At 48.7% G+C, this 14,051-nt stretch overlaps 1 protein-coding gene across 1 annotated transcript; it reads right to left on the reverse strand.

Moving 5' to 3' along the window:
- Positions 1–13,555: 13,555 nt before the first annotated feature.
- BJ212DRAFT_1293045 (transcription initiation factor TFIID 23-30kDa subunit-domain-containing protein) lies at positions 13,556–14,051 on the reverse strand (the record flags this gene model as incomplete). Its single annotated transcript, XM_041332158.1, has 4 exons — positions 13,556–13,648; positions 13,701–13,833; positions 13,888–13,952; positions 14,002–14,051. Coding segments are annotated over 4 exons (341 nt in total), but the record flags the coding sequence as incomplete, so codon positions are not given.

A 14,051-nucleotide genomic window follows, 5' to 3' on the forward strand; every position in this document is an offset into this window, starting at 1 on the left:
GTGATGACACTGCCAAGTACATCGTTGCCGGAGATGCTGTTTTTACCCAGAGCCTCAAGCACAGCTGTATAAATATTGAGCATACACACGCATATCGTGATCACAATGTGAAGTACCTGTAGCACCACCTTTGAGCGTAAGTCCGCAGTCCCCATCACCAGCTATATTGTCCATGCGAGTAATCTCGGGCTCAGCAGTAATGAGGGCCCGGCATGCACGCTCTACGGCGTTGTTGAATTGATTGATATCGGGGGCTTTGAGTGAGGCTGACCAGGCTTTCGCGTGGGTTGCAGTCGGGAGGGATGAAGAGACAAATGGTGGCTTTGGGACAGACCTAGAGGACCACTTCCATCCTGGGGTATTTGTACTGTCATCGAGTAAAGAAAGTATGAGATCAGCGGACGGAGTTCCTGTGTCGTTTGCGGCGGGGAGAAGGAGCATAGTAATTGAAAATCCGGGCATGTTGAGACTTGTCTAGCAGGGGTCATCGTTAATTCTAGCAAACCTAAATGGGTTCAACGAACCATGAAAGAACCAGAAAGTAGGCGAATGATTTTAATTCCAGATTGTCTAGAGCACGCTTCACTTCGGCGACTATTCCGCCGAGCTCGAGTTCACTGAGACCCTCCGAAGATTATTGACGAAGGAGAACAACACGGTCTGTGCCGTCGTTCTTGAAGGGAACAAATACCGCTCTCTGTCTGTTGTGGGAATGTGGATCATTTCGAGGAGAGTTGGGGATGAGCTCATTAGAGGTGGAACAGGATAGACGCGGCGGTTGACCATTTTCGTTGTGAATTCCGAGACCAATTTCGAGCTCATTCGCACCTAAATGTGTATCTGGAACAGCAGTGCCGGGGACCTGGATGGAGCGATGGAGTATCGTGAATATGACGATGACCTCAATACCCAACATTGTCTCGTACATGACAGTGGTCCAGACCAACACCTATAGATGCCGAGCCTGGAGGAAACGTACTGGGCGACATCGTAGACCTCATCTACAGAGGCGCCTGTCTGTGCGAGGGCACCTGCAATTTTGTAGACGAGACAAACACCAGCGAGACCACTGTGGAATGTTCAGGTGATATAGTGGAGTTTTGAGAGATGTCCACACCGTCTTCCAACAATATTGCCTTGGGTTCTTCCTACAGCAACGTCATCTCCTACGATGACAAACTTAACACGGTCAGCTTTGTCAGGGTAACGGGCAGCATATTCTTCTTTGGCTAGACCAAAATTGAGGACATCGCCGGTGTAATTCCTACATATAAGATTCGTGAGCGAACCATACCACAACAATCTTCACGATGAGTCGTACTTGACTACGATGATGGTGCTAAATGCAGTCACTGTTAGCAGATGAGATTGCAGCCGTAACAATGAAATTACCCTTTTTCGTTGTCAATTAAGTCTATTGCACGGCGAACTTGACCAGCGCTTGGAGAGGCAAAGACATTGCCACACACGGCAGCTTCATGAATGTTGGTCAGGTCATGGGCGCATAAAGAATATAGTGATTCTGCTAACCGGTCAAAGCCCCCTGGCCTGCATCCAGGTTAGTGTGTTCTGGAATGTAATGCGAGGGGTTATTTACCTACAAAACCTGAGTGGGATGGCTCATGGCCAGAGCCACCTCCACAGAGGAGGGCAACTTTGGAGCGATCCTGATCACCAAGGTACACGACTACATATCTTTTTAGCAAAGATCCTAATCATCGATCCGCAACGTTACCTCTATGGGTCGGATCAAGAGCTAGATGTGTGTTGATTGCACACAGTCCTTCTAAGGAATCGAGCACAAGAGAGGGTGCTGTGTTCAGGAAATGCTTGCCTGCATTCAAAGTTGGCTGAGCAGTTACAATGACATGAAATCGATAAGGCCTTACTTTGTACGACCATGATGACTGTGGGGTGGGAAGGAACGAGTTAAAAAGCTCATGATTATATAGACGCGATAGGCCGTAACGCACCTGACCGTGACGTAGTACTAGGCCCTGGCTTGTCCACGTGAGTCGTTCTGCAGCTGCAACCACCACCCAAACCACTGTTCTATAATACGCACCTCTTGTGGAGCTCTATGTGCTGAGCGAGTCCGCAAGCAACCAAAGTCCGACTCAGACAAGGCTCATGAAAAAAATGACTTCGCAGGCGAGTTGTCACCACCAATGATACTAGTAGCACTTTGTAGTGTGAACTCAAGTGTTGAAGTGAAGTCAATTGAATTGCCTAATACTATGTATCTGTGTCTACGTAAGTACGTACTACTCGACGTTGGGCTCATCCAGTCCTGCTCCTCACTACCCTCCTTATCATTATCCCATTCCACTCATCACTTTCATCTCTTCCGCTTGCTACAGAAATTCAGCTCTGCGAGCCACAAATACATCGATAACAAACAAAAGAAGAGCAAAAGGAATGTTTGAACGTAGTGCTACTTCTCCTCCAAATTTTGTAGAGCAAGTTCAACGTTAACTTGAATGGCGCATCAATGAACAAAACGTGCACAAATAAAGGCGAGCAAGCTCCCGGAGCAGACTTACTTCTGAGTCCGGGTACTGAATATTAGACCGTACAAGGTAAGACAAAGGTAAGAGAACAGGAACAAGCCCCTCGGTCATGCCGTATGTGGCTTACAGCAGGTCGCAGAACATTTAACTCGGTGGTTGGTCCGCTTGGAGTGCTGATCAGCGAGGTGCCGATCTATGACTTGATTTACGTCGTGACTGGAACCGAGATTATCGGACGAGTCCGTTCAAAGTCTGGCCATAGCGGCACAGATCGACAGAAAAATGAATTATTTAGATGCCTGTATTGAGTGACATACCGCATGCATATCACACTCCTGGTTGATTTTTTCGGTAGCAAACTCAAAAGTTTTCCAGCGCAACATGCTGCTATAACCTGTTGCCGTCGGAAGCGCGTATGGGTACGCATGTTTCCCTGAAGCGAAAAACAAAACACGAATATCAAAGAGAGGTTTTTGTACACATCCGGCGTGCTTCGGTGGTTGAGCGCTGGCCCATTTTTGAGAACGTATGAATATCGACGGAATATTGAAAACAGAGATCGGCGTCCTGGTGTACACAGCACAAGTCTGTGACTCGCGGTTACTAATATGCACGCGTCGGATTTTTATACGATTCCCAGTCTGCAAACGCGATGAGCATACTCCGAGTGTCCATTTTTGAATCTAGACTGTGAGGCTTACTTACCTACAAACTCTGTCGAGTCACTGCCAAGGGGCAGAGCCGCATGTAATAGGCTCCACCATGCTATGACATATCAGCTAGAGAAATTTTACTTACTGGGCTCATCGAAGATCACTAGAAGCAAATCATGATCAAGATTATGACTCGAGGCAGCTGGCCAACCACGAAGTCCTTAACACGTTGATTCGGAATCATGTTCGACGATCCGTATTCCCCGTGGGAAAAAATAGTTACATACGCGTTCTTGTTTGTCGAGGAGGTTTCTCATTTAAATGTCATGAGTTTGCCATCACCTGCAGCATCACCTTCCTTAAAATCAACAGAACTGATTTCCGCAAGTCGAAAGAGACAGCGGTCCCAATCTATGCAATCAGATTCTTCGTCTTCTATGAAGCGCTCTGCTTCAGAAGGCCCCTCATCAGCTACACCTGTCCCTATCATGACAGATCCTATATCTTCCATTGATTCTGCAAGAGAGCACGAGATTGAAATTGACGCTTACATGGCAGAGCAGGGTGAAGATATCCCAACTCAACCAGGTTCTCTCACCATCGAGCAGAAAGTGGCGCGCATCAAATACCTACGTGACAAGCCTATGGTCGCGGGCGACACTTGGTATATCATATCTCGTCAATGGTTCAGACATTGGGAGATCGCTTGCGGAATCTTGTCAGACAAGTCACTCGAGTCATTGCAGGAGAAGGATATCGGTCCACCAGACAACTCCTCTCTATTTGACTCCCAGGGAAATCTTATCTCAAATCTAGTCGAACACATTGACGTCGAGTTCTTACCCGAAGAAGCTTGGTCTGAGCTTGTGGCTTGGTGCGTGTTACTTCTCGACTCCATTCACCTTTTCATATCCCTTTAGGTATGGTCAACCGATTAATCCGCTCCCGCGATCCGTCATAGCCAAAGCCTTTTTACAAACCGCCTTGGAACTCCGTCCTCCACGTCTCAAGGTCTTGGTGCTCAAAGATCTGGGTCCCGATGGTGATATCGCAGGACCTCCGCATTCTTACGTTACTGTCTCTATCAAAGACCCAATGAAGACACTTTTCAAGGCGCTCGTCTCTGCTGTCACCGCTCGCAGCAACATTCCTTACAGAATCTGGAAGATTGAACCCGGTGAATTCCCCGGTTCTCACTTTTCCGCATCGAAACTCGCATCGTGGGGAGCAGAGCTAGTGAGTGAAGAGACAGACAAGACAGTTGAGGACAACATGATTGAACCGGAAGATCCTTTCGTGGTCGAATTTCAAGAGGATGGCGTTTGGATTGTTGACGCTTCTCAGGTTGTGCGAGCACCTCCACCTTCAGCAGTACACGTACCGCCACCTCTCTTTAGCAATGACAACGATTTCTTCAGCCGTCTGAGTAACCAACAAACATCAGCATTTCAAAACACTCAACCTTTTCGCACGCCGTCGCCGTCGCGGCGAGGCTCTTCATCCAAGGCGAAGGAGTCATCAGTCGCTCCCTTCAAGTCATTCGGATTTTCAAAGGGCAGCAGTAAGATCATCCAAGAACCCGGCACCCTCGGTCTGGGAAACATGTACGCCTCGTTGCCAAATAGTAATTGATCCACTGACACAAGCGTAGGGGAAATACTTGCTTCATGAACTCAGCACTCCAATGCCTCGCGCATACAAAAGAATTGACGGATTATTTTCTTTGTGAGTGTTTCCCTCGGGTGGTGGTCAGTAACACTAACATCTTATCATAGCTGGCGTCTATCAAGAGGAACTCAATCCCGATAACCCGCTTGGGATGCACGGTGCCATCGCAGAGGCGTTTGGGCTTCTCCTGCATCGTATCTGGGCACGAGATTCAACGAGCACTTCGTACTCGCCGCGCGAATTCAAGTCGCAGCTGCAGAGATTTGCCCCTCAATTCAGCGGATACCAGCAGCACGATTCACAGGAGCTGGTTGCGTTCCTACTGGATGGGCTACACGAGGACCTTAATCGTGTCCTGAAAAAGCCTTACGTCGAGAAACCAGATTGGGAGGGAGGCGGTGATCTCGAACTCGCCAAATTAGCTCAGACGTCTTGGGACGGATATATGAAGCGCAACGATAGCGTTATCGTCGACCTCTTTCAAGGCCAATACAAGAGCACTCTGGTGTGCCCCGAGTGCGAGAAGGTACGTATTGCGCGAACCTTGACCATCCTCCGCTGAGGATCGGTTTTACAGGTTTCTATCACATTCGATCCATTCATGTATCTCACACTTCCTCTTCCCGTGAACAAAAAATGGTGGCACGTGATCCATTATGTTCCGTGGGACCCGTCCCTTCCTCATCAGAAGGTAAGATTTCGGTTCTATCCTTCATTCGTTTCGCTAAATACAACATACCAAAAGGTCCTTGTCGGGATAGGTCGCAACAGTGCATTCAAAGATCTGAAGCATCTGCTTGGTCGATGGATGGGAGTTCGGCCCAAAAGAGTCAGTACATCCTCGCACAGTATTGAGGTTCCCTGCTGATCGCTTGGGCTCCAGTTGCTAACCCTCGAAGTGTTTAATCACCGTTTCTACAAGAATCTCGATGACAGCATCCTGTGCAGCGATATGGCCGATAACGACCAGATTTTCTGTTTCGAACTACCCTGTAATTCACGCCAGAGTCGCTCATACAAGCCAAAGGACAATGATCCTTTCATCCTTCCTGTGATTTTGACGGATGTGGTCCCTCCTCGTCCCTCCTACTCCAATTATTCTCGTGGTACAAATAACTTTGGCTGTCCATTCATCGTAGTGGTCGAAAGAGACCAAGCAGGATCTGTGGATGCCATGTATGATGCTGTCATCGAACGCCTACGACGATGGACGGTCCACGAAAGGGACTTGTATACCTGGCAAGCCAATCCTTCTCCCAGTGATGCTGTCACGATCCCTATCTCAACAGTCTCGCCTATCAACTCTGTCGCAGAGATCAAAGAGAATGGGGATGTTAGTGAAGTTGACGGGATGGTCATTGAAGGCGACATCGCAGATCAGAAAATTTTCGGCGATGATGATTCTGGGATGGAACCTGACGCGTATATCGTTGGCACAAAACAAGGCGTCTTCGATTTACGTCTTTATACTGGCTACAAGGATTACACTGCAGGTGGCTATGGTTCCAACAACGGCCGATCCGAGCAGTGGGAAATCCGCATTGAAGACATTGAATTGGGAGCTCCATTACTGAAGGAGGGTGACGCTTTCCTTTGCGAGTTCGATGAGAACATGAAGTCGTACTACTTTGGCACTTCTCAGTTCGAGAACTCGCGGTGGGATGAGTGGGTGCTTTTCAAGCATCCTGAGTACTTGGCGGCCAAGGAGGTGGCTGCAGCACAGAAGGCGAAGGGGATAACACTTGATGATTGTTTGGCAGAGTTCACGAAGCAGGAGCAGTTGGGTGAAGATGACTTGTGGTACTGCCCGCGTTGCAAGAAACACCAGCAAGCTACGAAGAAGTTCGACCTTTGGAAGGTCCCGGACATTCTCGCTGTGCACCTCAAGCGTTTCAGTAACAACCGTACCCTTCGCGATAAGATCGATACTTTCGTCGACTTCCCTATTGAGGGTCTCGACCTTACTGCTCTCGTTGGTGAACGACAAGTGGGGACTAGGCTTGTGCGGAGTGGAGCCGACATCAACGAGCTTGGAATCAGAGATGTCGAGGAGCCTCTCATTTATGATCTCTATGCCGTCGATGAGCACCTGGGGGGACTTGGTGGTGGGCACTATCGCGCGTATGCCCTCAACCATGTGACGGAGCAGTGGTATCACTTCGATGATTCGTATGTTACGCGGTCTGATGCCAGTCACGCAGTGGTAAGTTTAATTTCTTTTTTTTTGGCGCCAATTAATCATCTTCAAAGAATTCCAACGCCTATCTGTTGTTCTATAAACGTAGAAGCAACGCTCCGTTAGGGGGCAAGACTAACGAGAAGATAGAGGAAGCTGGTCGTAAAGCTGCCGCCGAAACGGAGGAAGAAACCGCTACAGAACCGGAGGTGCAGCTTCCGACACCTCCCAGTGAGAACGGCGCAACTCCTTTTCCCTTTCCCTCCACACAACAGCCTAGTAATGCTGGATACCTTACGCCGCGATCCAATACAAGGTCGACTCCTACGTCATCGCCACCTCCCCTTGATGATGGTGATCCGACAACGTTGGAGACGCAGAGCGATGATCTGATTGCTGAGGATGGTCTTACTCTTTGTCCTCTCGAACTCGCGTCTCATCAATTTGATTTCCCCGACCCGTCAGCGAGGGCCTCTCCGACGTCCTCGGTCGAGGTGGAACCTGACTATGATGATAACCCCCCGCGCAGTTCGTTATTCCGTGCACACGCAAATATCGACTCTTGGGTTGGTAGTAGTCAGAATGGTTTACCCTCACCAGCAATTTCTGATCCCGACATTAACCCATTTTCCGACATGAATTTGCAGAAGAGTGCTGATGATAGCATGGACATTTGACGGAATACCACGATTATAGAACTATGAGTTGTAATTTACCTGCATAATCCCGTATCTTAATTAGTTACTACTTAGAATGTTTCCTTTCGGATACTTTGCACAGTAGAGGCTTAGGGCAGCTTAGGGCGTGGGTGATACCCGCTTGACTTCCACAATAAGCAACCTTCCCTGTTCCACCATAACCAAGGTTCGCTACATGAGCAGGCTTCATCCAGCGTTGCTCTATCTGACAATATATAACCCGACTTTACGTCCCAGTGAAAAGGTATCTAAAGACGACGAGGATGCAGAAGAGCAAGCACAGATCCTTTTCTACACTTCACAGGAGCGCGCTACTTCGCGCGACAAGATGCTAAGGCAGGTCGGACTTGCCAAGGCGCTCGTCAACTTTTCTGAGTAGCAGTCCCAGGTTTTCCCCCTTGTGCAAGATACTCATCACTTAGCAGGATATTCCATCCGACCGACTCTTGCCACAATGTACATTCCCAGTCGAGAAGGATGATAATGCTCAATCCTGAACCTGACTTCTGGATTCACGCAGTACGCCGGCTCTCGATCTGTTGATGCGCTCTCATGCTAGTTTTTGCCAGGCGGTAGAGCTTGCAAAGACATCGCGGATGCTTCTGCCCAAACCCAAGGATAAGGGCAAGAGCAACGGAAAGGGAAAGGGAAAAGAGAAAGAGCAAGCAAGCGCTCTGCAACCCTCTTATGACTGTCACGACGGCTCACTTCACGATTACGCACTTCGCGCGTACTTGCTCCGGGGATACGAGCAATTCAAACTTACGCATGGGTCCTTCACCTTAATTTTGAATTCCCTCGGACAGGAAGCATTGGAGTTGCAGCTAGAAAGATTCTTCACTGTATGGGCATGGTCATGGGATTTGAGCAAGAGTTTTGAGTTGAACGACGACCTTGGTGCGTTGTATCTGGGCATCCCGTATCTACCGCCGACTTGCTGATTGGACTTAGGCTTGTCGCTTCATCCGTTATACCCCTCTATTCTACCTCTACTGGATGCCTTTTCATCGCAGTTACCAGCTGGACTGGATGCATTGTTTCTTTCTCCTCCTCACGTAGTCCCGTCTACAAGATACAGACAATCTAATCATCCACCCGCACTCTCGCGACACCTTCTATCTCTAATTCCACGCCATCTACCATGCCATGAAGCAGATGATCGCCCAGAAGCCTCTTCACCCACTGAAAACGGAGCGATTGCAAACACGGCAGCTAAAGAAGTCAGTTCTAGCAGTAACTCTTCCGGTGGGTTCTTGGGCATGCCTTCTAGTCTCGCCATGAGTATGGGTGTTCGGAACTGGAATTGGCCCGGGGCGTTGACGTTTGGGAAGGGCGCTGAACGAAAATCGCCGGTGACAGAACAAGAAGAAATTAAACCTAATCCCTCTGTGGCCGAAAGTACAAGCACTGTGACGGAAGTTGACAGGGGCGCTTTGGAGGATGCGATGTCCTCCGCCGATATACATGGCCTGCTGGGGAAGGCAAATGATGGATTATCTGTCACAGAACTTGATGCTGCGCATGAAGGGCGTCCGGAGGTGGACCACAGCGGCGACACTCCACGACCTTCCCGAGTCCCATTACCGCTTCCCGTAGATGGCTCATCTACATCTCCTCTTGAGTCTGAGAAACCTGGTCGTTATCGTCAATTGGACTTCGCTTGTACTTTCGTGTTTCTACCTGAAAGCGGTGACCCGTTGGAAACTCGCCGAAGGCAAGTAATACATCTAAGAGTAAGCACGGTCTCGTACTCATTCTCCCTTGCGTTCACATTACCTTGCTAGTGTCAAAGCTTGGCCGTGGCTATCATAGCGGATGCTGATAATGTAGAAGACTACGACACGCATGTTATATCTGAAGCTGCATCTCAAATGCTACATGACGTTGAGAACCTGATTCTTGCAGAAGCGACGCGGTACGTATAAGTACTTAGAGGAGAAGAGCAAAACTCACATGGGTATGCACAGGGTTTCTGAGATCTTGCCTTCGGCGACGAAGATTTTGCAGCCCAAAGATAACTATCTAGTTGGTTTTGACCACTTTACAACAGCCAGTCCTGACTTCATTGCGAAGTCAGATCACCTATACAACGGAAAGCAGCTATTGGAACAGTGCGTATTGCGCCTTTTCTATTCCAGTATAATTTTGACGGCCTTGCAATAGGGAATTGCACATCACCGAAGTGTTTTCTCGAGGTCAACAGCCACAGCACTGGCATGTTTCGAAAAGAGATAACACCTGCGGGGAAGAAAGGGAGGTTTTCCTCGAGGTTGCTCGGAAGGAGACGAACTTATCTGACGTTGATAATATCCTTCAAAGGCTTCAGTTACACTCATTTTAGCTTGCATTAAGGATACTCTTAGACCCTCCCTCAGGCTAACAGACATTGTTTTGACCTGGTCGACGATTCGTGATCAAGTTACGAATACCTATAGCCTAGCGATAGTTATTGTATAAAACCCATTAATCGCACCCATTCTCTGTCAACTTCCTCGCAACCAAGCTTGATCCGAATCATATTTCAGAACGCAAATCGATGCGTGCCCTTGGTTATTGGTTTTCCAAACATGTGACTGACGCGTTCATGCGGAGCGCTGACTTATGTAAATCAACCAATCTATATACGAGCTCGTCACAGAACTTCATCTCTTATTAAGTGTCCAATTTACGTGTATCAGCATTTAGCACTTGCCAAGATGATATTTAGTACCCCTACTGTCTTGAGCGGTACCGCCCTCGTCACCATCACTGGATACCTCGCCGCAATGGAAACACCTTCCTTATGATAGGCGGCCAACCCCCAACCTTCCCCTCCCTACAACCCCAAAATTCTCCCTCCCCTGCCTCGCCGCCACGTTCTTCAAGCGGGCCATCTTCGACACTACTCGTCAGACACTTTACGACGCGGACGACCGCCTTTCTGTTGGCGCCGCAGTTTCAAAGTTCTTCCTTGACGGTCTTCCTGGTTCTTGCCTCACAGAACCGCGAAGAAACTACTCAGAGACGATTTCACCCCCAAGGACAACCAACTCCCTCCCGCTGGTGACAACATGATTGATATCTACACGCCCGCTTCATCACGATTCCAGAGGTACTGTAAGCCTGGCGGGCTTACCACGTGACGGACGCGCTCGGCGTACTCGCTCCTGATCAAGTTAGACACCGCGCCTCATTTACTTAGTGTTTGGCCATTTGATGCTCATCCCTATATACATACAGCATCGTCGGTATCTACATCTTATCTTCTCACCGCCTTGTCAATCATACGCTCTTCCATGTTATCGTTCCGTCTGGTAGTATTGCCGTCGACGTGGCAGTCTTCCAGGTACAAGCGCTTCTCCATAGACTCGGGCGTGACCCTTGTGGCCGATGACGACTACATCAAGGACTTCGATGTCTCCGGAACCCCCGACTCATCCACCACAATACCAACAGTGCCTTTTTTCTTCAGCATCAATCCACCCTCATTCTATCGCCCTACCGCCCAAGCCTCTAGATACAGCGCGCATCGCCAACCGGCGTGACATGATCACCAAATTAAGTACGACGCTCATCTTAATTTGTTAGCATTGTGCTCGTTTGCGTGCCGGACGCGCATGGACTTACACTGGTGTGCAATTTCTCATGACATGCACATCGCTTACTGATTTCAAATATGCCATCTTGAGCAACTCCATGACGAGGCCAATGCCATGGCCAAGTTCGGCCTCATATCCACGTTGGCACTCCCCAACTAGAGCGGTACAAGCTAATCCATAACGCTACTCGCATCCCGAAAGACACGCACCGGCCTCTCGCTGTCCTCTATGACCTGGAGCCTTCCACAAGGTTGAAGGCTACCGCCTGCCCCCCACACTGTCTCCACGCGCCGGCTATCATTTCCGCAAGATTCGATGTCAGGGGTCCCCTACGACCGAATCCTGCAACAACCTATTGGCCTCTGTCCGCAAGACCTGAAGTTCCACCGCCCAAAAAGTTGAAGATCACTATTGGAACCCACCATTCGCAGTCCCGCACGTACCTCTAGTCTGAGTCTTCTGTTTCCCTCACTATTCAAAGGTCTCTTGATTTCTTTTTCCCTTTATCGGCATGTACTTGACAGACAATGGACTGCTTCATTCTTTTTTACTCGTGGACTCCTTATTTTTTCCTTTTTGTCGGTATGTGACAGACGATGGACTGTGCATTTCTTTTGGTACTCATGTACTCGTCTCTTCCATTTGCATTACGGTTTGATTTATTATTGACAATGTTCCACATTTGTGTGCACGATGATCAGTTACATATCGACCGCCTGTAATTCCAAATCCAGTTTATACTCTTGTGTGTGTGCGCAAGTGAAACGTGATCAGCCTCTTGCTTCGAAGTACAATTTGAAAGTGAAGAATACACAGCTGGTGCTATTGTGCTGAGTGTTAGTCAACAATGTGTCGTTTGTCGGAAATTCCGTCACTTGGTTGCTGAACCGAGGGAGATTTCCGACATCCCGTCGATATACGATGCAGCTGACTGACCTTCGTTCGGCGCTTGTTTCAAAGCATTGCAGATGCGACCGCGAGTGTTGCATGTGCCTCTCGTTGTTGTGACCCAAGCTCAGGCGAGCAACACTCAGATACATAAGACCCAGGCAAAACAAGTAACTAGAATCTACCAATGCGCCAATGTCATTTCCGCAGTTCCAGAGACTTATGGTCATCGGTCAAGCAGAAATGACATCAGCACAGTCTCGGAACTATCCCATATTAGTGGGAGTCGGATTCATACATGTGTGTGTAGCCAGTGACTGTACAGGGGGTCTCCCGATCGTTCTTTCCATTTAGGTCACCGAGACATTCCTAGCACAAAACCCAAGCATTCGAATTGGAACGGCCTCACGCTGCGCACGGACGGTGCTGGTTGACCACGTCCTTCGCTAGTCTCGGATGTTTGAGTAACACATCCCTACAGTAGTCGAAGTTTAAGTCATCTCCTAATTCGTGGAATCGCTGTATCGTGTAGGAATTTCCGCTAAGAATGAGCAGCTAATTCATGCCATGTTCATTTATATTTTTTAGCGATACGTACTGTGGCCGTGCGGGATCCAGCAGGTCTGCTGTAAGGCTGTAAGCTCCGTCGTCTGTGAAGAAATATATCGCCGATGCAAAAGGAGCTCTGATCAAAGGGCAAGCCAAAGGCCGACAGTCCCGTTAAACACGGGTAAGCCCAAAAGAGTGGAAGGAATACGGTTGGGTGAAGGGCGATCGTGTCCAATTAGGGCACAAGGGGGGCTCAGCTGGATTCGATGCTGGGCTAGGGGTCGGGGTTAGTCGTAGTGATCGCTAAAGGTTGAGGCGTACTTGCTAAGACTTTATATATCATGCCTCAATCTTTCGATGAACTTGCACAGCGGGTGGAAATTCCACCCGGTGCATTTTTCTCCGGTTGGGAGAACTGGTCAATGAGCGACTAAATTTGTAGATGCGGTTCTTACCTGTGAAGCGCATGCAGAATCTTGACTAAATTCCTGAAGCTGTCAAGTTGACATTACAGTCACACCTACATTGGCATCGCACTCATTCCGCATACGCCTCTCCGAAAATATAGTGCGGCCATAAGGCACTGTAGGCAGCTCGTTTCCTATTGCAGGTTCAACGGTGTCGCCACTAAAGAGTGAGAACAGAAACGAAGTCATTCACAAGCGAGGTGTCATTTTCAACCCGACATCCGCGGATTACAAAGGGAAGACAGTCCATGCGAGTTCATAGTGTTCCCCCTTTCACTTGCTCTTGGTTTACTATGCTTGCTACTATCTAGAATACATTGGAACAAGTGATAGTGAAAACGATAAATCTAAGCAACTCCTCTGCGTGCTCACAGATAAAATTCTGGTTTTTTAGCATTAATGCCGTACTCGGCCAACGCGGCACTCAAGTCATCCATGGTCAGCGCGGTCCTTGTCTTATCCTAGGAGCAAGCCATTTTACGCAAGGCAAGGCGGTGAAAAACAATGACGTACCTTTGACCCTGGCCCAGTGAGGGGGCCTCGGGCACGACCACCAACGGCGTTCGTACGTATACGGGCATGCTGGTAGGCATCGGCAGCAATATCTGATACGAACTTCTGTGCAGCCAAGGAAAGCAGGCGTTTTCTGCATAGAATGAACGTAATGAGTCTATACCAGAAAACGTCTTTGGATGCTCACAGCCGCACGTCTTCGCATTCAAACCCTACCCTCTGGAGATAATAGTCTGTTACTTCATTGGGAATCTGGACAGCACTTTCAGCTCCACTTGGATTACGAAAGTTACACGCGTACCAAGGGTTCATAATCGTCAAGCATAACAAGGAATTCAGCTAGAGTGCGAT

Source organism: Suillus subaureus (genome assembly GCF_016647635.1).
Source record: "Suillus subaureus strain MN1 chromosome Unknown BJ212scaffold_479, whole genome shotgun sequence".
Classification (NCBI taxonomy): domain Eukaryota; kingdom Fungi; phylum Basidiomycota; class Agaricomycetes; order Boletales; family Suillaceae; genus Suillus; species Suillus subaureus.